The 27,451-nt window shown below is 47.4% G+C and overlaps 1 protein-coding gene across 3 annotated transcripts in view; it reads right to left on the bottom strand.

The window, feature by feature from the left end:
• Window positions 1–1,242: 1,242 nt before the first annotated feature.
• The window catches only part of NEMP2 (nuclear envelope integral membrane protein 2), a 32,183-nt gene continuing 5,974 nt past the window's right edge, over window positions 1,243–27,451 (bottom strand). Inside the window, exons 2-9 of one of the 3 annotated variants that reach the window (XM_075000684.1) lie at window positions 22,021–22,136; window positions 20,390–20,618; window positions 19,697–19,769; window positions 14,757–14,850; window positions 13,873–13,987; window positions 12,044–12,269; window positions 4,736–4,912; window positions 1,243–1,911 (exon numbers count right to left, since the gene is read on the bottom strand). In XM_075000684.1, the coding sequence (XP_074856785.1) occupies window positions 1,674–1,911; window positions 4,736–4,912; window positions 12,044–12,269; window positions 13,873–13,987; window positions 14,757–14,850; window positions 19,697–19,769; window positions 20,390–20,618; window positions 22,021–22,136 (1,268 nt within the window). In that variant the 3' untranslated portion in view covers window positions 1,243–1,673. The other 2 variants (XM_075000686.1, XM_075000687.1) reach the window with 2 other exon arrangements.

Here is a 27,451-nt window from a genome sequence, read left to right as displayed (position 1 = left end):
ATAGATAAGCAAGCTCTGGTGACATTTCAGTGTAAGGAGGCACCTGCTCGTATGGTAAGCTGTTGATTTTTGGCACTGTTTTATGCAATTTCAGTCCTACACTGTGTCCTCCCTCCCTCCCTCCAGCATAGCAACTGAAAAATCTCCACACAGCAAAGGGGAACTTTTCCTTTGAGTGTAGCCACTGAGTCAGCCTGGCTTCAAGCTCAGCACGGCCTGTTCTGCAGAGACACCTTTTAGGCGTAAAGGGTGCATGTTGGAATGGGACAGTTTGTGGTGTATCTGGAGCAGCAGTTGGGAGAAACAATGGCCCCTGCTCTGCTGCAAAAGGAGAGGTAGTGGGGTTGATAGGAAGCAGAGTGTGTATGACAAGTGATTGGGCAAGGGACACCTATCTGTAGGAACAGGGTTGGGTGAAAATCTTCTATGACTGCTGATAATTATTTTATTGCTGGGACAAAATCTCCAACTCCTGAGATAAACCCTGGAGAAGGACAACAGGGAGAAGATCTCCAGGAGCATCCCTCCAACACTTACTCCCTGCTTGTGGTCCTGGAGACAAGGTTTCTTCCCAGTCTCAGAATGAGCTACAAGACCTACTGCCAAATCCTGGTGGATTCCCAGGACACTGTGGCCACTTAGGGGTGCTCTGTACTGCACAATTTGAGCTTCTCCCCAGCTAACCCTACCCCAGATACCCACTCTGACACGGACTCTTTGGAGGAGCTAATACAGCCCTAGGCTCTGCAGCCCGCACTGGACACACCTGTGGGGCTGCAATGGTGGAGATGGCAGGCTGTATTAGTTGTGGGGGAGGGAGGAGATTTAGGCTGAAAGGAAGGATAAGAATACACTGGGGAAAAGACATATTCCTCTCACGTTCCTAGAGAGGGAGACATTTGGAGGAGGAGATGTAGAACTGGATCAGATGGAGGGCTCTTGCTGCAAAGGGGTCACACTGAAGAGGGCAGATGTGGGTGGGAGAAGGAACAAGAAGACTGAGAGCTAGGTGTATGGCTGGACTAGAGTACAAAGACTGAGGGAAGAGCAACAAAAGCAGAGCAGAAGGGTTTTGAAAGAAGGGTGAGGAACTTAAAACAGCTGTGGAAGGTGAGATGAACCCAGTGAAGGGAGCAGACCAGGTCAGAATGGTAAGCAAGGCTGCAGCTGTGTAAGCTGCCAGGTTTCTAAAACATTTTAACTCCATTTATCTTTGGCCAAAAAGAAGAATGACAATCTCACTGGATTTTCAGCCCCTTAGAAAAGATGTTCAGAGGAATTTATTAGCTGATAGTAAAAGTGTCATTAATGAGCTCCTCTCCAGACAGCTTTCCCAGGACGGAGGGAGCATGCAGAGAGAACAGAGCTCTGAAGAGGCAGTACCCTAAGGAGAGCTGAGGCACAGTGGTGGGGCAAGTATGCTCTATGGTTTACTGGTCCCTGCCCTGTAAATACACAGATCAGGTAACAAAATAGCAATTAAGTGACATTGACTTTAAAAACCCAGCAACTTACTGGTATTTCCAACTGTGAAGCAATAAAAAAATTTTCAAAGAACCTTGGTTGCCCTCTCCAGCCACCTCAGAAGCAGAGCTCTCTGAGGAGCTTACTAGGTCACCTTCCTTTCCACCTCAGGTTCACTTTCTTCCCTGCCAGGAGAGTCTCCAAATGGTTCAAAATGATACCGTACTGTTAGAGTGTGGAGCATATTCACTCTCGTTTAGTTCCTGCATGTCCTCATCTTCATAATCGTCCTCCTGCGTAGTACTAGCCAGTTGGTTCTGCTCTGGCACAGTCAGCGTGCTGAAGAGCTGCTGTTCCAAAAAGGACCCTCCAATGCCATATTGCTCATCGTATGCGCTCGCTTCTGCAGGTGACACATGGGGAGAGCCCAAAACAAAGTTGGCAAATCTGTCAGATGTAAAAAGGGGAAAGGATCAGGTAAGAAGAAAACCAAAGACCTGCAAGTGCACAGAAGGCTGCCAGTTAGACCTGACTTGGGGCAGAGCCCTGCACATTGGGTGTGTATATAGATAGCCGTCAAAGCAGGAATCATGCCCCCGCGGCATGCTGGACTGCACGCCTGAACGAAGGCCTCTCTCTCTCACACACACACACACACGGGTGAATTGAAAAGGGCGGCATCCAGTACTGAACTCTGTCACTGTAAGTGGCTGTTTTCCCTTGTCACCCCCCGTTTCAAACATTTTCAGTGTTTCCTGGAGCTTTAAGTAATCTGGGTTCCTTGGAGAGGGAATTGGGGTTGTAGGGCCCAGTGACTGGGGTATAATTGACTTCTTGCTGTGTAGGCCTAAGCAGGTCACTTGCCTTCTCCACTAGCATAGTAGGGCTAATAAGCCTTTTCCCCCCAAGAATGGTCTGAGGATTCATTGAAGTCTGTGGCGAGCGGGAGAGAGAAAGGGCTACAAGAAGTGCTGATGCTCTGTTCCTGACCGAAACAGATGGAAGAGCTCAGTACCCAGGAGTTCCTGCACTACAGCACTGCTAAGAGCCAGGGCCTGTGGACTCTGCAGCAGCATCCCTGTGCACTGGTGTGACAGGCTGGAATTTCTGCAGCAGCGCCAGGTAAACTCCAAAATGGGCATTCACAGAGTACGGGACAACCAGCAGCACAGTAATTCGCTGGGTACTGACTGAGTGCTTATATTCCATTTGTGTGACACTGGCCCATGCATTTTGACATGCTGCCAAGCTTGCTTTGCCAAAGCACAGCTGGGCTGCCAAAGTCAGAGGGGATGCTGCAGTTTTTACAGAAGTGGGGAACATTATTGGTGCCTGCAAGGTCTGAGCAGTAGGGAGGCACACAAGAAAAGCACATTAGTGACACAGCTCTGTTACACTGATCACCAGTTGAATAGTTAATAGTCCTGTCATTATCATTAGGCTTCACAGCTAAAACTTCCCTGATGCCACTGGACTGTTCACTCTTCTTACAAATGTACTGCAGACTCAGGCAGACAGCATGGCTTTGGTTTCATCTGGTAGGTTTTCTTTGCTACCATAAGGGGAAGAAATATAATTATTCTTTAATGAACGCTTACAGACACAGTCAGCTTAAGAATTAAACTTCTGCCAGACTCTTGTTTTTGTTTTTTTAAATAACTCTTCTCAGTTTTACGTTGTGCATTTGGCAGGGTGTTGTGTATAAGCAGTTAGTTTTCCTGCTGGTTGGTCCAAGTTTTAACATGGTAACGAGGTAGATAGACATTTTCGAAGACTACGACCACCTGATGACAGGAAGGGTCATGGGAAGACAGGTGCAGCTTGAAACACCTTTGAACTCAGTTTTGGAAACGGATCAAATTCCAAGCTGATGGCCCTTTGAATTCTGACGCACACCTGCGGGGCAAGGTTGAGCTCTGTGGGGCGTAGAACACAGAGCTCTGCTGCTAAAATTTTAAGGTTCTAGTTTTGGTTTTCAGGGGCAGCATGCTGGAATTCTGACTCGCCTCCTTTAACTCCCCTGGCTGCCAGCCCCCATTTGAAATGGCCCCTCCTCCTTCACAGCCCATTGTCATTCATTTTATTCACCGCCTGTGTCTCTGTTGAACTGTCCCGGACATGGTCTCTCCATCCACTCTGGTTCCCAGGGGCAGAAGATGCTCTTTCCACACCCCTCCTAGCCCTACTTTCAGGGCATGTCTACACTGAAACTATGTTAGGCTGACTTACACCCACTGCAGTAATAACTGTGGTGGTTCCTGTCTCCCCAGCCCTCCTTCGCAAAGGGTATTTCTTAGCAGCAACCTAACAGGGACAGTGTGAAGCTCCCACCAGTTCTCTACTCCTTTCCCACACACCCTGCTCTCCACTCCCTGCCCCAACTGGGAACCTGGGCTGCTCCTCCTCCAGCTGCCTCTCAGGCAGGGGGCAGCCCAGGTCCAAGCAGGGAGGCTGGAGAATGAAAGCCAACAGCCAATGCAAGGAATGCAATATCTACATAGGCACTGCACTGCTCTAACTACACTGCCATAAGCCCTACTGCACTTCTCTTGGTGGTGGGATTGTGTCAGTGTAGTAGGGCACAGACTGGTGAGAGCAAGGCTGTAATGTGGACAGTTACATAGTTAGAGCTACATAAGCTGCCTAGTGTCAACTTCCGTCATGCAGCCCAGTGCTCAGCCTGTGGGAAGAGAGCCATTGGCTGATGCTCCAAACAACAGGTTTATGTTTGGTAACACAGAACCTTATAGGGCCAGATCCTGCCAGCCTTTTGGGTGAGATCCTCACTTCCAGTCTGCCCCTTTAAGCCTTGGCTGAGACAGCGCAAAAAAGCCCTAGGGGCTCCATAGGCCGCCAGGGGATGAGTCCCACCAAAGCAGGAAATGTGCTTCTTTGCAAGAACCCCTTTGCAAGCTCCAGTGTAGGAGACACACCAGATGCAGGAATGGGAGGTGCATATCAGGGACAGGGCTACAAGCATCACTGCAGATTCTGGGCCATCATAATTAGGTCTGTCTAAAATAACTGAGAGTATTCTGCAACCTAGAGCAGCCCAGGACCAGAAGAACACAGAGTTCAAGCCACCTCAGTCCTTTAGGTTGAAAGATATGTGGCCCTAGACACCAAGAGAACTACTCCCATGAACAGAGTTAATGGTGGAGTGCTGGCAGGGTCAGAGCTATAAGTTATGCTGCTGTGAGAAGCATTTGGCTTCTCATGTAACAGCACCTTTAAAAAGCAGTCAGTTTTACGAGATGAGAGTCTTCCCTACTTTTTAGGGGACTGGAGTTTGGACACAGCGAGCCATGACGAGAAATCTGGACTCCTGCAGAATGAGCGTAGCTCCTCCAAGGCTTTCACAGTCTCTGTTTCCGCCTGCTCCCTGTACTCCTCTTCAGTAAGAAACCGGAACACTCGTTTTTTTGATTTAAACAAATTCTTGATTTTTCTAAACCAAAAAGAAACAATTCACGTTTCCAAATCTATCATGCATGGAATTCACACATTAGAAGTACATTGCTCACTGCATCACTTTGACTTTTTCTCTCTCTCTAGCAGGGGCTGTCGAGGAAAGAGCAGAGCATCATCTTGCTTTCGCAAAATAGCCATACAAGGATGAAGAGGCTGAAAATTAGGCCCAGTGTGTGCTTGGCCGTTTACAGCGTAGCGAAGTTGTTAACATCTGTTGCACGTTGTTTACTCTCTCATTCCCGCCCCCCCCCACACACACAAAAGTATATATGGATCTTAGGCATGAAAATCAGGCTCATTATGTGGGATTTTTGAAGTATCTATTTGTCTGTCCCTCACACGAAGGCAGGATGATGTTATGCTATTTGCTTTACATTTATACACACATTATACACTAAACTCTTTTGTATCCAGCAGCCCCGGGACTGGGACGTTGCTGGATATGTGAATATTTCAGTTAATTTAGAGCACCTGGGGGGGGGGGAGGCACAGGAAGGGGTCAGTGCCCCCACCATAATAAGGTTCAGTGCCTCCCACCTCCCCCAGCACCGGTCCCCCTCAAATGCTGCCCCATTTACCTTTTGGTGGGGAAAGCGGGAGCCGCTGGGGGGGCTTACACCTGGCCTCATGGCATGGGAAACTGCTGGCTGCCCCCCTGCAGCCAACCCCCTGCCTGGCCACCAGGGACCTGGCTGGCACTGGAAGGAGCAGCCACGGCACACTGGGGCTACGTCTACACGTGCAGCCAACATCGAAATAGCTTATTTCGATGTTGCGACATCGAAATAGTCTATTTCGATGAATAACGTCTACACGTCCTCCAGGGCTGGCAACGTCGATGTTCAACTTCGACGTTGCTCAGCCCAACATCGAAATAGGCACTGCGAGGGAACATCTACACGGCAAAGTAGCACACATCGAAATAGGGATGCCAGGCACAGCTGCAGACAGGGTCACAGGGCAGACTCAACAGCAAGCCGCTCCCTTAAAGGGCCCCTCCCAGACACAGTTGCACTAAACAACACAAGATACACAGAGCTGACAACTGGTTGCAGACCCTGTGCCTGCAGCATAGATCCCCAGCTGCCGCAGCAGCAGCCAGAAGACCTGGGCTAAGGGCTGCTGCCCACGGTGACCATAGAGCCCCGCAGGGGCTGGAGAGAGAGCATCTCTCAACCCCCCAGCTGATGGCCGCCATGGAGGACCCAGCAATTTCGACGTTGCGGGACGCGGATCGTCTACACGGTCCCTATTTCGACGTTGAACGTCGAAGTAGGGCGCTATTCCTATCTCCTCATGAGGTTAGAGACTTCGACATCTCGCCGCCTAACGTCGAAGTTAACTTCGAAATAACGCCTGACGCGTGTAGACGCGACGGGCGCTATTTCGAAGTTGGTGCCGCTACTTCGAAGTAGCATGCACATGTAGACGCAGCCTGGGACTCCCCTGGCAGCCCCAAGCGGAGAGCTGCCAATAGACCCACTCAGCCTGGGGGGACTTGCACAGCACCCCAGGACTGTCTGGGAGCAATCGGGTGGGGAGGGAAGCTCGTCATGGCTCAGGGTTTGCCGGCATTATGCCAGTTAGCTAAGAGTTCCAGCTGATCAAATGCCAGATGAACAAGAGTTTACTCTATATATGTCTCTCTTTGTTAGCGCTCTACATACACAGACACATTTTAAATCTTGCCTTAATAATACACAGCTGGGTAGTGTGAGGCCAAAATATTTATAATCTGATATAGCTGCTGTGATGATGCACAGTAATTTATGACCTATTTAAATATCACTTTGGCAAAGTACTGTGTTTTATTGCTTTTTATTGACTGCTTTCAAGTTCATTGTTGTGAACTTTGGAGTTAGCTGAGCAAAGTGTGAACGCCCACCAAAAGAGTTTAAGTGAACCCACACTAGCCAGCTCTCTCTTCACTGGAGAAAGGATTGAGGTTCTTGTTTCTCCCTGTTTGTGCAGTAGGGGTCAAATCCTAAGGCCACTGAAATCAATGGCAAAGCTCCTAATGGGGCCAATGTGAACAGGTACTAAAGCTTACTAGGGGATCACCTTATCAGTGGTATGTACAGGTGCCTACTAAACTGAGTTGGGCATTTTGCTTCCTTTGTAACCATTTTATCGAAGCCTCAAAATTTAGGTTTGTTCTGCAAAACTAAATAACAAACTAATAACTTTAACACGTACTATTTGCAAAACCCATCAAAACCTGCCTTTCTGGGGGGAGATTCTTCTTGTTATGTTGTATGTGCTCATCACTCTGTGGCTCTGCAACAGCAGACAAAACCAAACCTGAAATCATGCCAGGGATCAGCACAAAACCAGACACTCTGAGGCTACGTCTACACGTGAAGCCAACATCGAAATAGCTTATTTCGATGTAGCAACATCGAAATAGGCTATTTCGATGAATAACGTCTACACGTCCTCCAGGGCTGGCAACGTCGACGTTCAACTTCGACGTTGCGCGGCACCACATCGAAATAGGCGCTGCGAGGGTACGTCTACATGCCAAAGTAGCACACATCGAAATAAGGGTGCCAGGCACAGCTGCAGACAGGGTCACAGGGCGGACTCAACAGCAAGCCGCTCCCTTAAAGGGCCCCTCCCAGACACAGTTGCACTAAACAACACAAGATCCACAGAGCCGACAACTGGTTGCAGACCCTGTGCCTGCAGCATGGATCCCCAGCTGCCGCAGCAGCAGCCAGAAGCCCTGGGCTAAGGGCTGCTGCCCACGGTGACCATAGAGCCCCGCAGGGGCTGGAGAGAGAGCATCTCTCAACCCCCCAGCTGATGGCCGCCATGGAGGACCCGGCAATTTCGACGTTGCGGGACGCAGATCGTCTACACGGTCCCTACTTCGACGTTGAACGTCGAAGTAGGGCGCTATTCCGATCCCCTCATGAGGTTAGCGACTTCAACGTCTCGCTGCCTAACGTCGAAGTTAACTTCGAAATAGCGCCCGACGCGTGTAGCCGCGACGGGCGCTATTTCGAAGTTAGTGCCGCTACTTCGAAGTAGCGTGCACGTGTAGACACAGCTTGAGATGCTGGAGTATATACTTACGGTAAGGTATGTTTTGGCTACATTCTGCACTTACTTAAAATAATGCTTTTTCCACTGAGTGCAGAGGGAGCTGAGTACCACTTATGTCACATAAATGGGGCCCTACTATACTTATGGGCCCTATTTATCTGGTCAATTTCAGGGTCATGAGACGTTTAAAATAGTAAATTTCATTATTTCCGCTATTTAAATCTGAAATTTCAAAACCAGGCCTTTTGCTCCTGATGGAACACAGCCGAACTGTGTTTTGACACCTTTTTCCCCCGTGCCGCCATTCTGGAAGCTGGTGGGCCGGGGGGGCTCCAAGCAGCATGTGGTTCTTAAAGGAGCCATTAGGGGCGCCTGCCTCTCAGTCTTCCAGCTCCCTGACCTGCCTGCCACGTTGAAAGACTAGCACTCGACTTAATTGGTTTAGTGGCCAGCAGGAGGGTTCTGGCAATTAAACTGATCACACTGAGTGCTAGCTTTTCACCCCAGCAAGGTGCTGGGAGCTGCCCCTACTGTGCTGCCAGAGGGTTTGGTTGGGAAAGAATAGCAGTGGAAGTCCTATGCAAGCCAGTAAGTGAATCCTGGGGCTTGGGGATAGTGGTTTTGGGGTCATGGGAAGTCGGGCGGGGAGTAAGCCTGGGCAAAGGTTGGGGCTGTGCAAGGGGAGGCGCAGGGCGTTAAGCCTAGGCATGGGGGAGAAGAGAGTAGCTTGGGCCCTGCACATGGGAACTGGCTTAGGACTCACCAGGGGAGGTTGCAAAGCCACCGGGGGGACAGATTGGACTCCCCGAGGGGGTGGCAAAGTCAGCAGGGGGGCAACTCAGGCCCTGTGCAGGGCAGTTAAGCTGCTGGGGGGGGTGGAATTTGGGACCCCCACACAGAGCAGCTTGGGCCCCAGTGGGGGGCACTTAAGCCACCGGGGGGCAGCTTGGGCCCTGCACTGGGTGCTTTGCCCCCCACGGGGGGTGGTTTTGGCCCTGCACGGGGTGGGGCTAAGCCACTGAGGGGGCTAGACTTCGGCTTGGTAGGTAGTTGGGGGTGCACCAGTTTTAGGCTTGAGTTCCGCCACCTTTTTCTCTCGGAAAAAAGCACTGGTTGTAACTGTCGGGGTCCTGACCCAAAAGGGAGTTGGCGGGAGGGGGTTTGCAAGGTTATTGTGGGGGAGTTGTGGTACTGCTGCCCTTAATTCTGTGCTGTTGATGCTGGTGACACTGTCTTTAGAAGCTGGGCAGCTGGAAAGCCGTGGCTTCCGACCAGCTGCCCAACTTTGAAGGCAGAGCTGCCACCAGCAGCAGCCCAGAAGTAAAGAGGACATGGTACGCTACTGTCATCGTAACTTCTGTGCTGCTGCCTGCAGCCCTTGGCCCTTGGTCCACAGCAGCCACTACCCAACCATCCTGTTCTGAAGGCAGCTGTGCAGAAATAAAGGTGACGTAGTATGATATTGCCTCCCCTGCTTCTGTGCTGCTGCTGCTGCTGCTGGCAGGGTTCTCCTATCAGAGCTGGGCTCCCCAGCTGCTGGGCTGTGAAGACAGCACAGAAATAGAGGTGGCAACATTGTGATCACCCTAAAATTATCTTGCGATCCCCCCTCACCCCCCACAAATCCATTTTGAGTCAGGAGCAACAACACATTAAATTTGTATAAGGTAAAAGCAAACAAAAGACTAGATTTCATAGTGTATGAGGCATTCTTCATGGTTGTGAATTTGGTTGAGCAGATAAATGTTGTTCTTACATGATGCTGTTTAAACCAGTTTATTCTTTTCAGCTGGGAAGGAAAAATCAGAGTTCATCAAATAACAAATTATACTACCCAGCCCCCCACTTATCCAAGCTTCTGGAGGAGGGTAAAGAAATATTAAAATGTTTTTTAAAAACTGAGTGGCATTAAAACGTAGAAAATAAGTAATTTTTAAAATCACTGTGGTTGTGGTAAAGCCAGCTTCAGTGTACTATGGCCCCTTTTTGTCTTGAGAGACAGTGGTTAGTGGTCATAGGCTCTATGGGCAGTGTTTGTGTCTGCAGCTTCTCTCATGGCTTATCCATCCAATGTTGGATTTGCATGGTCAATTGCAATAACCGCATGCCAGTCTGTTTCCAGATTCTTGAGTCTGAATTTTTTTCCTTCTAAGACGATCTTCTTTTGCATGACTTAAACATATACCATCGAAGGCTGATGTGCCCTGTCATAGCAATTGTCACCATGTATTTTGATCTAACGATGTAGATTGCCAGGAGTTTAGATCAATGTTGAATTTTTTCATGGCGTTTTTGCATATATCCTTGAATTTTAGCTTTGGTCTTCCTCTTGTTCTCGCCTCACATGACAGTTCACTGAACAGGATTTCTTTGAGAAGACATTCGTTGCCCATTCTTTTCACATGACCAAGCCATTGTAGCCTTCTGCTGTTGAGGATTGCTATGAGCCTGGGTATGCCAGATCCTGACAGGGTATCTGCATTTGAAACTTTATCTTGCCAGTTGATATTTGTAATTCTGCAGAGGCAGTGAAGATGGAAGCTGTTCAGTTTTTTCTCCTGGTTTGAGTAGGTGGTCCGTGTCTCAGATCCATATATCAGAATACAATACACATGCCTGGTAGATTAGTATCTTTGTTTCCACTGTCAGTTTAGGATTATTCCATGCTTGTTTAAGTATGTCAAAAATAGTAGCTGCCTTCCCTATTCTGATGTTCAGTTCTTCATCCATGGATAGGTTTGTGGTGACAGTAGAGCAAAGGTAATAGAACTGTTGAACCACATCTAACGGACTGTTATCCAGAAAGACATTGGGTCGCTGAGGTATACCTTGAGTGAATATACCAGTTTTCCTCAGCTTATGTCAAGGGAAAACAACCAGCGGAAGCAACCAGTGGCGGCATCCTCTCTGCCATTTGAGGAGGACTTATTAATGAGTAATGGCCACTTCCCATGTTGTTTTCATGCTATCAGCAAGGATGAAGTGTCCTCTCCATTTCGCTCCCTCTTACACACCGCATTGCCTGGGCTAGTGTTCGGAGCAAGTGCATTGCCCAAGGGGCACTGCCCCCCTCTCGGTTGCCCCAGTTGAATCCAAAGGAAAGACAGAAGTTTGGCACTGAGGTGACTGCAAGGAGATGCCGGAAGCAGGTTGGACGAATCCTCCCTGCTAACGGCCTTCGGGTCTCCACTCCCGATTTTCTGTGTGGGTTTACTCCCATAGCCTTTGGGTCTCCTGAACCTATGCACAAGGCAGTGGGTAGTTCACTGTAACAGACTGGGAACTGCCTAAGAATAATCACTTGCGTGTTACTGCTGATATGATGAAACAATAAATTCACAGGACAATAGCAAAGAGAAGCTTGTTCCCATGTCGCCCCACAGCATATGCAAAAGACCAAAATCAGGATTTTAAAGCACTATGAAATATCACCTCTCTGGAGCTGCTTCCAGGATGGACCCAAGCGCCAAAACACAGGCCCACTTTTATAGAGTTAGTTCCTGGTAGGTGCAGGTTTCTTCCCCTATTGATGTTGGGGCCTAGCAAGAATAAATAAGGACATCTGGGGTGAAAACCTTCATCTAATGAAGTCACTAGAAAACTCCCATTGACTTTAATAGGGCCAGGATGACCAGCTAACCTACAGTTTTATCAGAATATCCAATGTGCAAAGTCATCTTGTGATAACTGTTTTGTCCCATAGAAATCTGCAGGTTACTTTTGTTAGAAATCAAAGTCCTGCAGCCTTCAGGAAACCATGTGGTTGTCCCTACAGTATAACCAATCATTTGACTGAAAAGCCATCACTTATCACAGGCTGCAGAAAAGCCATTCTCTCTATGACAAGATCCATGGCTTAAAACCCCTGCACTGAGAATTATTAAATTCTCATCCACTGGGGTTTCAAACTTTGTCTCTAATGTCTGTATTCATTAGGTAAGGATTAGTACTAAGATTAGTAACAAACAGATAATAAAACCCACATAAAATGCCAAATTATTAACCTCAAAATATTAACTTATGATCTAGTGACTCATACATTCAGAAAATGGATACCAACCTGCCCACAAAACAGACCATGCCAAGAGGATAGCACGCGCCTTTTGAACAGAAGAGGATGGTTATGATGGCATATGCCACCTGGGGGATGCTGACACCAAAATAAATCAGGATAAAAGCTATTAATTGTAATGTCCATGTCAAGAGGGTTATGCTTCGCTCATTGGTTAGTGGTCCATGCTTATAACAAACCAAAAAGCTGATAATTCCAACAGTCAGAAGATACCCTGTGAAAACAGAAAGAAATGTCATATATAGAATGACAAAAAAGGATCTACATTAACTTTATAGCAGACTAGCATCTTAAAACTACCACCCAGCAAAGCCTACCGCTGCTCCTCAAGCTGTCTACTATGTATTTTAGGAACATAAAGAGTCTGATATTTAAAACACATATGCAAAAAGGTACATGCAGGGGATACACTGGATTGGTATATGTAATTATGATTGCATATGCAAACTGTGCCAGCATGTGCAGATGGTGAGTTAAAGGCATGGCTGGCTATCTGTGTGCACAAATATCCTGTATATTTGCTTAGAGTTAAATCAACGCTTATGCAAATGGTAGGCGTTCCAGAGCATCATTAACAATGCCATTACATTTCAGTGTTTAACTGTCATTTAAATGATCAGTTTAATTCATCTGCATGTGCAATTCCTAGAATTGTGTGGAACTGCATTACTGAAAGGTCCTAATTATACCTCAGTACTTGCGTTAGGTGCTGTCCAAACAATAAGTCAGTATTTACTTTCAAATGAAATGTTGTAAGGGAAGTTGATAAGCTTGCCCATGTGTGTATCAAGTTAGCCTCACTCATGCTAAAAGCACATGCTCAAGCTTTGCTTGCCCTCCGCTGGGGTGAAGAGTGAATGCTGAGAGCTTTGGTGCTTCCATTTGGATAAGCATCCAAAGGAGTCCAGACTCCTGTAGCAGTGCTTCTTGGTTTCAGCCCTGATGGCAATTCTGCAAGAACACCTTTGTTGCTGTACTTTGCTGCATATGTTTCAGCCAAAGGTGAGTCTACATGCACACACCCACTCACAAAAACACACACACAAGTGATATTGTATTCAACTGAGCTGAAAGCTGTTAGAGTATAGCAACAGGCTTGGAGCACAAGGAGCTGGCACAGTGGTCTAAGAGCAGCGCTCTGTAGTGCTAGAGCAAGTGGGGAAACCAAGTTACAAGCTTGTGCCCCAATCCTTTCCCACACAGGCCAGCAGGGAGCATGGGAGTTCCTAATGACTTCTGCACTAGTAAAAATTTGGGAGTAAGCGCACCCTAGCTGCAACTCCCAGTGCCAGAGATGCCTGCTGTACTCAAGGAAGACAGCACTGTTCCTATCATTATGCTGTTTACTGGGGTTAACACCAGGGAGGATAGCTTTGGCTGAAAACAGAGGCTATACAGTTGCTTTGCCCAAGGAGGATGACGAGGAAATGTGCTAAAGTAATAGGTTCCCCAGCCTCGTTGCCACTCCCTTATTCCAGACAGCACAACCTGACTCTAAGCTCCAGAGAAGAGACTGTAACTGTCTTCTCTCACCATCACCTCCCTTCTTGTTTCCATGGTGGGTATGAAATGAAAATGACTGGAGACCTAAGATGAGCAAAACGTTCCCTCTTCTTGCCTCTACAAGCCAACATCAAACTCCCTAGGTAAGGAACTAATGAGAATAAATGCTCAGTTGAGTAGCTTAGGGGCCTTCAGAATCCACCCACACCTCACATTCAGAGAGAAAAATATTAATCAAGGCAATTCTTACAAACTGTTCATTCTGACCTCTTCACAAAAACTTGTCCTCTGCACATCTGTGCTCATTCTCTTACCCAGTAAGTAGTTTCTATATTCAGACCACAGCCACTTCATTTCCCCTTTCAAACAGTAAATAAAATAGAGAGAGGACATCCAGCAGCCACTCATTAAAATTGCAAAGGTGCTGTGCTGCGAGTAAAAGAAAACGGTTAGTGAATCAACTAAGTTGTGGTTTATTATTTATATGAGAGTAGCATCCACAGGTCCGAATCACAAATGGGCCACAGTGGGCTGGGGACTTCACAAATATAGAGACAGATGCACCATCTACTGAAGAGTAATGAGCTGATTCGCTTGTTAACTCTGATACATCATGTTGTGAAGCCTCAAGATAAGTGAAGCAGGACCTCTGCATGGGATTTTTTTCCAAATTTCTTGATGCTGTATCATGTCTTGGTGTGGTGACACTCTCAAGTTACATCCTAATGCAATGTATTAATAATAATAATTATTAATATTTGACTCTGAAATGTTTTATAGAGACTAAGGCATTTTGGGTGGAAAACAGGATGGCATAAGATTCAGCCCTGCCTGTGTGAGACAATTTTGCTACTGGATATGAAAAATAACATCAAGGTCACAACTGCCACAAAAACTATGTTTTAATTTTGACTGATTTATTTTCTCACAACATAAGCAAACTGAGCTGGGAGAGACTAAAACCACACCCTAAAGTTATGGTTTTAGAATAAATGCTTGTCACTGTACATCAGAAAACATAATTATTTCAGTGTCTGGATGGCATATAGGGCCCGACTCTGATCTCAAGTACACTGGTTTTACATGGAAGTAAACCCCCATCAAAGCCAGTGGAGTTTCTATCATAAAACCAATGAGAGATCAGAATCTGGCCCTAGACTTGCTGTTTACTATTTTGTTTTCCACATGGTATACCCACCTTTGGAATAAATCTTTTAAGTGCCAACAGGAGAAAGACTAGCGTTGCAAGAACACCCAGTGCCACTCCAGCAGAGTAAAAGAAAACAGCACTCCTGTTAGGGAACAGTAAGGTGGGGGACACTGTAAAAAAATCTTTTACTGAGTTGCAACTGTTTTGGAAGTACCAAGAAGTGTAATGCTGTGCTTAACCAGAGACTGAACACAGTCACATATGGAAGGTAAAAACACATTCAGGTTACCTGTCTGGGGTCCGGTTCTCAGCTCTAGCTTCGCTTGCTGTGCACTACAGAGGCAGAATAAGGCAACCAGAAAACTTCCATAAAGATGCAGGTAAGAATTCCCGGAAAGAAAGGACTCTTTTGATGGCACAGATGACTGTAGGTTGCCTGCTCATCTTCAACCCCTGTGACAGGGTGGCAAGAAGTATAGGAAGTGGGGGGCAGTGCATGGCACTCCAGCTAGTCCCTAAATGGTGCCCAGATGAGCTTGTGGGATGGAGGCAACTATTAGAGCTGCTCTTAAATTATAGAAGGGTTACACTATGTCCCAGACAGCTCCTCTGCTGCACTGACTGTGAACTTAAGGGAGCTGAAAATCTAGTACTTTTCAAACAAACATTTTTTTCTGTATTGCGAACAGCAGTAGATTACTAGAGTTGTAAGAATTAAAATATAATCTCAGTGACTTTTCTTTTTCTCAGCTTTTGTTTACTTTTCCATGTCTCGAAATCTCAGGGAACTCAGTTCCTCAGTTCTACTTTTGTTTACAGTATGCCCCTGACTTCCGTGGAGGTTGCGTTCTTGTGCAACCCTGCGTAAGGCAAATTTTGCATAACTCCGGGGAGCCAGGAAACTGACCGGCCTGGGTCTGGGCTGCCCGCTGCTTCCAGGAGAGGGGAACACCCGCTCCTGTCCATGGCGGCAGCCAAGAGTCAGGCTGCCGCCCCGAAAAGAGCAGTTTCACAGAATATTAAACAGAAACTGCTCCTGTCAGGGGTGGCAGCCGAGAGTCAAGCCTGAATCTCAGCTGCCACCACTGACAAGAGCGAGAAAATGATGCACTGATCAGTTTCCCGGCTCCCCTGAGTGGAGTATTAATCTGAGATTCGCACAACTTGAGTGCGCACAACTCGGGGTTCTACAGTATCATGTTTCTAGTCAGTTTCTTTTCCTTATCCACAATGCTGTGACTTTTGGATTGCAAGAATTTTTATTTTATTTTTTTAAATGTTTCCATGGAAATAAAAATGTTCTATCAACTTTTTTTATAAACATATTTTTACAAAATCCAAAGCTTTGATAAAATTTGACCCAATACCATTTAAAATTTGGTGATCCAAAAATTTTAAAAATGGAACAGAACTTAAAATTGAGATGAGTCACAAATTAACTGATGCCAAACTCCAACATGAAACAAAATGACAGCAAATATCTTCCTTCAACACTACATGAAACATCAGAGCTAGCTTGTGGTCTTTAACGTGCAACCATGAGAATAAGGTTTGGGCAGGGCTGGCAATAGGGGCAGTGTGGCCCAGATGACCTCGTCTTACACCCAGTTCCTCCTAAGATTCCCCACTATGGGAAAGGGAAATTTGCAACATCCCTTTATACAGCTTCATTAGCTTACTGGAAGGGAGGTGATCACAGAATCATAGAATTCAAGGACTGGAAGGGACCTCAGGAGGTCATCTAGTCCAGCCCCCTGCCTAAAGCAGGATCAACCCCAACTAAATCATCCCAGCCAGGACTATATCAAGACAGCACTTAAAAAGCTCGAAGGTCGGAGATTCCACCACCTCCCTATGCAATGCATTCCAATGCTTCACCACCCTCCTGGGCTACGCCTACGCTAGCCAAAAACTTCGAAATGGCCATTCAAATGGCCATTTTGAAGTTTACGAATGAAGCGCTGAAATACATATTCAGCGCCTCATTAGTATGCAGGCGGCCGCTGCACTTCAAAATTGATGCGGCTTGCCGCCACGCGGCTCCTTTTTGAAAGGACCCCGGCTACTTCGAAGTCCCCTTACTCCCATGAGCAGATGGGAATAAGGGGTGTTCGAAGTAGCCGGGGTCCTTTCAAAAAGTAGCCCAGTCTGGATGAGCCGTGCGGCGGTGAGCCGCATCAATTTCGAAGTGCTGCGACCGCCTGCATGCTAATGAGGTGCTGAATATGTATTTCAGCGCTTCATTCGTAAACTTCGAAATGGCCAATTGAATGGCCGTTTCGAAGTTTTTGGCTAGTGTAGACACAGGCCTGGTGAAATAGTTTTTCCAAATATCCAACCTACACCTGTCCCTCTGTAACTTCAGACCACTGCTTCTCGTTCTGCCATCCATCAGCATTGAGAACAGTCTCTCTCCATCCTTTTTAGAGCCCCCTTTCAGGAAGTTGAGGGCTGCTATCAAATCATACCTCAATCTTCTCCTCCACAAACTATATAAGCCCAGATCTCTGTCTCCCCTCATAGGTCATGTGCTCCAGCTCCTTAGTCATTTTCGTTGCCCTCTGCTGGACCTGCTCCAATGCGTCCACATCCTGTCTATACTGGATGGCCCAGAACTGGATGTGATACTACAGATGTGGCCTTGCCAGTGCCAAGTAGAAGGGAATGATAACTTCTCTTGACCTGCTGGAAATGCTTCTCCTAATACACCCCAATATGCCGTTAGTCTTCTTGGCTACAAGGGCACACTGTTGACTCATATCCAGTTTATCATCCTCTATAATCCCAGGTCCTTTTCTACTGCACTACTACTCAGCCAGTCAGTCCCCAGCCTGTAACAGTGTTTGGGGTTCTTCTGTCCCCAGTGCAGGACTCTGCACTTCTCCTTGTTGAACCTCAGCAAATTTATTTTGGTCCAATCCTCCAATTTGTCTAAATCACTCTGGATCCTATCCCTACCGCCCTGTGTATCTACCTGACCCCTAGCTTACCATCATCTTCAAATTTGCTGAGAGTGCAGTCCACCCCCTAATCCAGGTCATTAATAAAGACGTTTAACAATACTGACCCTAGGACCTATCCCTGGGGCACTCCACTTGAAATCGATCACCATCCAGACATTGACCACTACCCACTGGGCCCATCCATCAAGCCAGCTTTCTATCCATATTACAGTCTATGTATCCAATCCATACTTCCTTAACGTATGGGCAAGAATGTTGTGGGAGACTGTATCAAAAGCTTTGCTGAAGTTGAGGTATATCACATCCATTGACTTAGCGATGTCCACAGAACCAGTTTCCTCATCATAGAAGCTAATCAGATTGATCAGGGATGACTTGCCCTTGGTGAATCCATGTTGACTAGTCTTGATCACTTTCCCCTGTTCCACATGCTCCAAATGGAATTCCTTGAGGTAAGGCTGACTGGTCTATAGTTCCCTGGGTTGTCCTTTTCTTTCTTAAACATGAGCACTACATTTGCCTTTTTCCAATCATCTGGAACCTCTCCCGCTCTCCACAAGTTTTCAAAGATAATGGCCAAAGGCTCTGCAATGACATCTACCAATTCCCTCAGTACCCTTAGACGCATTAAATCTGGACCCATGGATTTGTTTGTGTCTAGCTTTTCTAAATAGCTCTTAACCCGTTCTTTCCCCACCGAGGGCTGCCCGTCTCCTTCTCATACTACATTGCCTAGTGTTGTAGTCAGTGAGCTGAGCTTGTCGGTGAAGACTGCGGCAAAAAAAGCGTGGAGTACTTCAGCGTTTCCCACATCATCTGTCACCAGGTTACCTCCCTCATCCAGCAGTGGCCCCACAACCTCCCTGATAACCCTCTTATTGTTAACATGCCTGTAGAAACCCTTCTTGTTGCTCTTTATATGCCTTGCTAGCTGCAATTTCAATTGTGCTTTCACTTTCGTTATTACCCCCCAGCCTTCTCCAGCCATATATTTATACTCCTTAGTCATCTGCCCAAGTTTCTACTTCTTGTACGCATCCTTTCTGAGTTTAAACTCACCAAGGAGTTCCCTTGTAAGCCAAGCTGGCTGTCCATCATACTTGCTTTTCTCACTGTGCATTGGGATGGTTTGTTCCTGTGCCTTCACTAAGACCTCTTTAAAATACTGATGGCGCAGTGTATTGCACAGACATAAAATTTGTATTCACATATGCAAAAAAGAGACGTGGGATATCCACATCTACATCAGCGGATGCAGACACCTGCAGATATAAAGTGGATATCCATGGATTTGCAGGGCTCTACTCATGGGTAGAATCCCAGCTGAAGTTCCTATACACCCACAAGTGATAAGAGCCATTATCTGGAAATACTAACAGAACCACGTAATTGAACAATCTTTGCATCACATTTCTCCTCTGCACGGCTATATTAGGGCTAGGCTAGGGCTGTGCTTAGCCCTATGTAAATATTATGATATTTTACATATATTTTTCTTATTTCATTTTAAAAAAGCAATGGCTTGGGATCACTAAGCTATACAAAAAGGTTATGTCTACCCTAGCATTCCTCTTTCAAAAGAGGCATGTAAATGAAGAAAATTGAAAATGCAAATGAGGTGCAGATTTACATATCTGGCACCTCATTTGCACGTTTCTTTCAAAAGAAGAAAAGCAGCGTAGATGCAGCTCTTTTTAAAAAAAACCCATCTTCGAAGGATACCTTATTCCAGTTTTTATAGGAATAAGGATCCTTTTGAAGATGCGGTTTACTTTTGAAAGAGCCGTGTCTACACTGCTTTTTGTCTTTCGAAAGAAGCTCTTTTGAAAGAATAATATGCAAATTAGGTGCCAGATATGTAAATCTGCACCTCATTTGCATTTTCAATTTTCTTCATTTGCATGCCTCTTTCGAAAGAGGAATGTTAGTGTAGACACAGCCCTATAGAGAGAAGACAAAGAGTGAATAGGAAGGCACAAAGAAAGATTCTGGAAAGAATATCAAAATAAATGAGCTAACACTTACCTACTCAAGGCATTTGCAAAATAGAACAGAAAAACACCAGCTACAAACAGAAGGATGAGTTTCCTATCAACCCCTGAAAATCCAAAAAAAAAAAAGATTTTAGGCTACTTCATCTAAATGGTTTTAATTGTACAAATATCAGAACAAAGTCTCAACTGTTCCACCAAGGTAATTTACAACTCAGAATGCACTACAGTAGACCCACGACTCACACATAGGTTGCATTCCTAAGCAACCACACATAAGTCAAATTTCACATAAGTCAGGACCAGGGTCCCCTGGACCTGGCTGCACCTGGCTCCCTGCTCCCATGAGCAGCAGGGAGCCCAGAGCCAGAGGCAGCAGTGCTGGTCAGTTTCCCAGCTCCTGCAAATGGCGGGGACCTGGGAAACTGACCGGCATTGCCGCACCTAGCTCCCTGGAGTCAGGAAAGCAGAGGGGAGCCAGGACCCAAATACAGCTGCTGGGAGCTGGGAGCACAAGGGCCTGGCTGTTGCCTAGTTCCCATCTCCCTGCCATTTGCAAGATCCAGGAATATGATCAGCACAGCAGCGCTAGTTGATTTCCACTCGTGTTATTCTAAGAAATGGGCAAGTTGAAATTGTGTAAGTCACGGGCCTATTGTATTCAGATAATGCTGGCAATGCTATCCAGTCCATTTGTTGGACGAATAGAAAGCATCGTTCTACTTACTAGTTCGTCGTACACTCACAGTGTAGAGTGCTTTCTCGTAGGGTTGGACTGTGAAACACACGTTTTCTCCATATTGGTTTATGTTTATGACAACTTCTTTAGATGCCTCTGATTGCCAAGCAATTTGAACAACACACTTGAAAAATGCAATTACAGTTTCTGAATTATGACAATTGCTTTCAGCCAAGAAAGGCGCAAACTTGAACATTTCTGTGCTGTTAATCTTCACCTGAAAACAGAAAAACAAAACATACATGGTAGGAAGTCAGCTCGATAGATATCTTTCAAAAGCACACCCAGTATTTGAACAAAACACAGGAAGAAATAACAGTAGCCTAGGGAATATTAATCTCGCATCAGTCCCTTAAATCGGTTACCTAATTTTATTATACTTAGATTCACTTAAGTCAGCGGGCACCATCTGAGTGCATGGATCCCTCTGAAGAACCAAGTCTTAAGGTTACAATTCCATCATGAATGCTGTGATGCTAGAGGTGTTTGACACAATTAATTCTGACTGACCACAACTCCTTTGGCAGACACACAGGCTCATTTGCCTCATAGGTTATGAACCCACTGTTCCTGAAGCATCTTGTGGCTAAGGACACTGTAGCTGCATGCCATAGGTGACAGCAGAACAAAAATGGAAGTTGTCAGAAAGCAGAAGAGACTGTGACAAAAATTCTGTTAAAACACCCAGCCCCTCTTCATTCCCTGAAGAGCTGTAACACCGATCTTCTCTACTTTCTGAACAAGAAAAGATACTTAAAATTGACCTAATGAGCCTAGGCACCTTAAACAATGGAAGACTAACAACAAGAAGAATCATCTTCTCTTACAGGACAGGCTTCTTTTGGAAATGCGCGAGTGATCTGCTGGGGAAAATCTTAGCTGTATGCTTTTAACCATTTATGTCAAGAAACCTTCCCACTTGTTGGATGTGATCACTGCCTAAAATCTGCCACAGCTCATAAAAATGGCCATACACCTTGTATTTGCCTGGAGAAAAAAGTCCTAAGCAGGGATGAAGAGGAATCTCACACTCCTTAGAACTGGGAGCCCATTCCTCCAACAGAGGTGAAGTGAAACTGTTTCTTTCCCCACTCAGGGAGTCCATGCGATACAAGATCCAAGGAGCAGATCCTGAACTTGCTCCATAGCCCCAGGTTAAAGAGGTGCCTTAAGTGTCCAGTGCTTCCAAAAGTAGTTGAGATTTTGTAGTACTTTGCAGTCCAAAACATAAGGTGCATATCTTAAAAGATTCACCCCTGCCATGCCTATTGGAAATATGCAGCTGATACTATGTAGCTTTGTTCTTGTTGCTGCTGTTTAAAAGTCAAAATATAACATACAGTGCTTATTCACAACACAAATGAGTTGATGTTTCTCTGTTCTCCGCAAATAAAACCCTCCATCTGTGCAACTGATGACATCAAATTGCCAAGTCAGCCACACTAGAAGTGAAAGCAGAATGCCACTAAAAGGTGTTTCTTTCTAGATCCCAACTATGAAACCTTACAACTATTTTATACTGAAATGCATTTCTGACCTTATATCTTGATTAGACTGGTTCTGGGAAACCATGTATCGCATATTAAAAATATGAAGTAAGCTCAGACACAGAATCTTACCTGAATAGATGACCAAATATATTTTAAGTGCATAGTTTCATTTTGCATGTAACAGTAGCAATCTGCATCTGGTTTTTGTATGATGTCTATTTCCTTCAAATGGCTACAGTTTTTATCTAAAGAAAGAAAAACACAAAATTAAGTGCATTTCAATGTGTGGGCACATGCGCACTTCTTACATTCCATGCTTTTGTTGTATTGTAGTTTGGTATTCTGAAGGCCATAAATAGGGTGACCATCCATCCAGTATTAGTGATGCCAAAAAGGCATCCTGACTAATTTTTTAAAAGGGACTAACTGTCCTGTATTTGGGCTCTTCCCCCAGTTGACCTTTTCTGCCAGCACCTACGCAGGTGCAGCTGCCGGTGGGAGTCTTCTGAGCCTCGGCGAAGCGGGGGAGTCTGGGCGTCTGCCACGTCCCTACTGCTTCCCCAGGGCTCAGGGAGTGCTGGCAGCTGCAGCTTCCCAGGGGCTCCCAGGGGCTGCAGCTTCCTCAGGGCTGGAGGGGGGCAGCAGCTGCTGTTTTTCCCAGGGCTCAGCCTGCAGCTTCCCCAGGGCTGGAGTGCGGGGGTGGCGGCTGTGGCTTTCCCGGGAATCGGGGAGTACTGATGGCTGCGGCTTCCCTGGGGCTAGGGGGGGTGGGGGGCTGACAGTTCCCCAGGGCTCCCAGGGAGTGTCGGCGGCTGCCGCCTCCTTCCTGGCTCCCCAGGGCTTGGAGGAGCTGCCCCTCTCTCCCCCTCTACCCCCAATATCTCCCTGTCCCATATTTGGGTCAGGGAAATGTGGTCATTCTAGCCATAAGCAATATGCAGAAAGTCTGGAATAAAAAAAAACTGCTATAGGTTCATATTTTCAGAAGCACTGAAATAGCTTAAGAGCCCAAGCTACAACTTCAAACATGACCTAGGCACTTATAAGCTTAAGTCCACATGATTTCCAATGTGATTAAGGTTCCTGCATCATTTTAGCACATTCTCTCTCTTGCCTGTTTTGGCTTATTACATTGGGGTACGACTTTTGTGCTTGTATTTTGCTAGCATTTGGATAAGGCCCATGACTCCACTCTTTGTACAACTGGGTGTAACCCCAATGGTGAATCTGATAGTTGAAGTCTAATGAGGAAAATGGGCCTAGAAGTTAAAACAGTTGTTTACCACACAACATTGCTGCTGATTGCCCAAGTTTTTAACATCAGAACCAATTTGAAGTGGAAAAAATAGCGTAATTCTGCTATGTTTAAGTAGCATATTAAAATATGTGATCTTTTGAGTAGAACTATTTCTCCTACGTGTTCTGAATGTTAACATAATTTTCAGTGTTAATATCTCGTGGTGAAGGTAATTAGTGGTCTCTAGCAGTCTTAATGGCATTAGCAACTTGTCTAATCAATCACTTCCACGGTTTTGCTTCACGGGAATTTTACAAACTCCCTACTGCTTTCAGGATTAGATAGGGATATTTATACTGTGTAAGTCCACGCTGTCCAATGCGCTTCCTGCTCACCAGATGTGACGAACAGAGCACTGCAATTGTGGCAAAATGCCACTCAGCAGTGCCACATAAGTGGGGCACCCCTCCACCCACACACCCCACCACAAACACGTGGCAGCAGCTGACAGGCAGCCCTTGCAGACCTTCCCCCAGTGCAGTTCCTGTGGCTTTGGCCAGGAGCTGTGCGCCATGACCCACGACGCTGCCTGACCACAGCTCCTTCCTGGAGGCTCCTTCCCAGTGCGGCTCTCGGGGCTGCACGACTGGGGGCTGGACAGCTCCAGTGAGTCACTGGGGGTGCGGGAGAGTAGGGTGCCTGGCTGTGGGGGTGAGGGGAAGGGAGCCTGGCTGTGCGGGGGCATGTGGTGATTGGTGGACTTCCTTTTGGACACCACCGGTGTAAGTGATCTGTGGGGTGAATTTTCAACCAGCACTGCTGTGCCGGTCAGTTTCCTGGCTCCTGCGAGTGGCAGGGAGCTGGGAACTAGGCAGCAGCCAGGCCCTTGCACTCCTGCCTCCCACCAGCTGTACCTGGCTCCTGGCTCTCCTCTGCTTTCCTGACTCCCAGGATCTAGCTGCAGCAATGCCAGTCAGTACTGCAGCTCCCTGCCATTTATGGGAGCTGGGAAACTGACCGGCACTGCTGCTCCTGGCTCTGGGCTCCCTGCTGCTCATGGTGGAGACATACCGCCAGCGGCTGCAGCAGGAGAAGAACCCCTGGAGGTGAGGTCCCGGGTGGTGGCCCAGAAGATTCGGGACCAGTGCTGGCGCTGGCTGGAGCTGGACCTGAGGAGAGTGGCCCACTTGGTGGAACTAATAGTCCTGGAACAGTTCATGAAAATCCTAACCCAAGTGGGGAAGGAGTGGATGCTGCAGCACTGACCCGAGACCCTGGCCGTCACCCTGATGGAGGATTACATGGCAGCAGAGGAACCCCTGAAGGCCGAGCCTTGACCACCACATGGTCCGGGACTGCTGGGTAAGGGTCCAAACAGGGGGGCCGGACAAGACCATGAGGGATGGGGTCCACATCGGCCCTGGTGGCTGCATGACCTCATGAAAGCAGCCTGGAATGAGAGACACGCCGCGAAGCGCCAGATTGACGGAAGATGGACCCAGTCTGATAGCAATTTACTCCTCCCTGGGAGCCTCCACTGGCTGGCCTGAGCAGAGGCCTCTGTTATGAGCAGTCAGGAAGGTCACTTCAAGCAGGATTGCCCATTCATGGACTGCAGTTTTGGGCAGGTACAGGTGGCTGGGTCCCGAGCCCAGAGCAGGGACCACTCTCTAATAGTGATTCTGGTGAAGGTGGATGGGAGGGAGACCCTGGCCTTGGTAGACTCAGGGTGCAGCCAAACCCTAATCCACGAAGAGCTGGCCACAGGGCTCACTCAGGGGAACACCACGGTGCAAATGCAATGTATACATGGGGGTGTGAGGGCTTATCCCACAATCGTGGTGTTCCTGGCGGTGTGGGTCAACAGGCAACCCCAGACAGTGGTAGTGGCCCTGAAGCTAGCATATCTGGTGGTGCTAGGCCGGGTCTGGCCCCATGTCACAGACCTCCTGCAAAGTGAAGCCTGATAGGATCTGCCAAAGGAGGAAACCCCACCCTGTGCAGACAGAGTTGGCTGGACAGGAGTCAGAGGACCCTGCAGAGGGAACCTTGGGGGAGTCTGGGGCTGGGCGGAAGCCCCCAGGCCCAGAGGACAGCCCCGCCTATTGACCTCCAGCCGACGGGCATCAACCTGAAGGAGGATTTGCTGGGAGAACAACAGAATGACACTACCCTAAGCCAGGCCTGGAAGCACGCTGAGGAACTTAGCCTGGAGAAGGCTTGGCTGCAGCACAAGATTCAGGGACCCTGGTTTGAGATCCGGGGCGATCAGCTGTATTGCCTGGTGAAGGATCGACAGATGAAGGAGGACATTTGCCAACTACTGGTATCACAGCAATTCTGGCAAGCACTACTTCAGCTCGCTCACGCAGTACCTTGGGGAGGACAGCTGGGCCAGGAAAAAACACTACACAGGGTGGCCTGGTGACTTTTGCGGCCAGGGATTCATCAGGACATCGGCAACTATTGTGCCTCATGTCCGGAGTGTCAGAAGACCAACTCGTCTGGAGTCCCACAGACACCTCTGGTACCGCTACCAATGGTAGGGACGCCGTTTGAGTATACAGGCATAGATCCGGTGGGCCCAACTGAGCAGAGCATGAGTGGGAACAAATACATTCTGGCTATTGTGGACTACTCCACCCGCTATCCAGAGGCAATTCCATTACAAGCCACAACAGCCAGGGTTATTGCAAATGAGCTCCTGAAGGTGTTTGTGAGGATCAGACTTCCTAAGGAGATCCTAATGGACCAAGGGACCAACGTAACTTCCAAGCTCATGGCTGAGCTGTGCCATCTACCAAATATTTGCACCCTGAAGACATCTGTATACTCCCCACAAACAGCTGAGTTGGTCAAGCATTTTAATAGAACTCTCAAAGCCATGCTCCGAGCACCCACGGCTGTGGGACAAATGGTTCCCGGCACTTCTGTTTGTCATGAGAGGTGCCTCAGGCCTCCACTGGGTTCTTCCCCTTCGAACTACTGTACGGGCACCGCCCACAGGGAATCCTGGGCTGAGTGAGGGAGGTGGGGGAAGAGCAGCAAACCTGCACACAGGGGTCAGTCCACTAGGTGCTGCATCTTTGGGAGTTGCTGGAGGAGCTGGACTGGCTGGCCCAAGACAACCTGCGGAATGCACAGGAGGACCAAGCACAAAACTATAACCAGAGCACCAAGATGAGGACCTTTCAACCCAGAGAGCGGGTGTTACTCTTACTACCCTCAGATGAGTCCAAGCTGCTAGCCAAATGGCAGGGCCATTTTGAAGTGACTTGTGGGGTGGGACCCATGGATTATGAAGTAAGGCTGCCAGGGCAGAGGAAAAAGAGACTTGTGTCTACCATATGAACCTATGACAATCGCCTCTTCCCCACTGGAGTCAGAACTCGGGCCACCAGCCGGGGAGACCCAGGGTCCCAAATCGGTGGACCTCGGACCCGAGTTGAAGGTGGAACAATGAGAACAGATGCAAAAAGTGATTGCCCGGTCCCCACAGGTTCTATCAGATAAGCTAGGGAGGACCCAGTTAACTAGCCACCACATCACTACCACCCCAGCTCAGCAGGTGAGAGACTATCATCGATCCCTGCCCAGGAACATGTGGGACACTGTACAGGAGGAGCTGGGCAAAATGCTGGCACTGGGCATGGCTGAGGAGTCAAGAAGTGAGTGGCACAGCCCTATTGTGTTAGTCCCCAAGCCCAATGGAACAGTGCGATTCTGTGTCGACTTCTGAAAAGTGAACGCCCTCTCAGAGTTTGACACATGAGCCGGGTGGATGAACTGCTAGAGTGACTGGAGGATGCCCAGTTCCTCTCAACACTAGATCTCATGAAGGGATACTGGCAGATCCCCTTGACCCCACGGCAAAGGAAAAAACAGCATTCCTGACACCATTCGGGCTGTACCAATTTATAATGTCAAAACAGAAAAGCAGTAAAGTAGCACTTTAAAGACTGACAATTTATAAGGTGAGCTTTTGTGGGACAGACCCACTTCTTCAGACCAGTCTGTCCCACAAAAGCTCACCTAATAAATTATTTTTGTTAGTCTTTAAAGTGCTACTTTACTGCTGTTTTGTTTTGATAGTATATAGACTAGCATGGCTTTCTCTCTCTTACTAATCAATTTATGAGGCTGCCATTTGGGGTTCATGGGGCAGTGGCTTAGCATCTTATGAACCTGGTACTGGGCCCACATGAAGGATACGCGGCTGCATACATTGGCGATATCATTGTATATAGCCAGACATGGGAAGAACACTTCCGATACCTAGAGAAGGTGCTACAGGCACCAGGGGAGGCAGGATTGACTGCGAAT

Source organism: Carettochelys insculpta, chromosome 8, assembly GCF_033958435.1.
Source record: "Carettochelys insculpta isolate YL-2023 chromosome 8, ASM3395843v1, whole genome shotgun sequence".
Classification (NCBI taxonomy): Eukaryota; Metazoa; Chordata; order Testudines; family Carettochelyidae; genus Carettochelys; species Carettochelys insculpta.
This window is presented reverse-complemented; position numbering and strand designations above follow the sequence as displayed.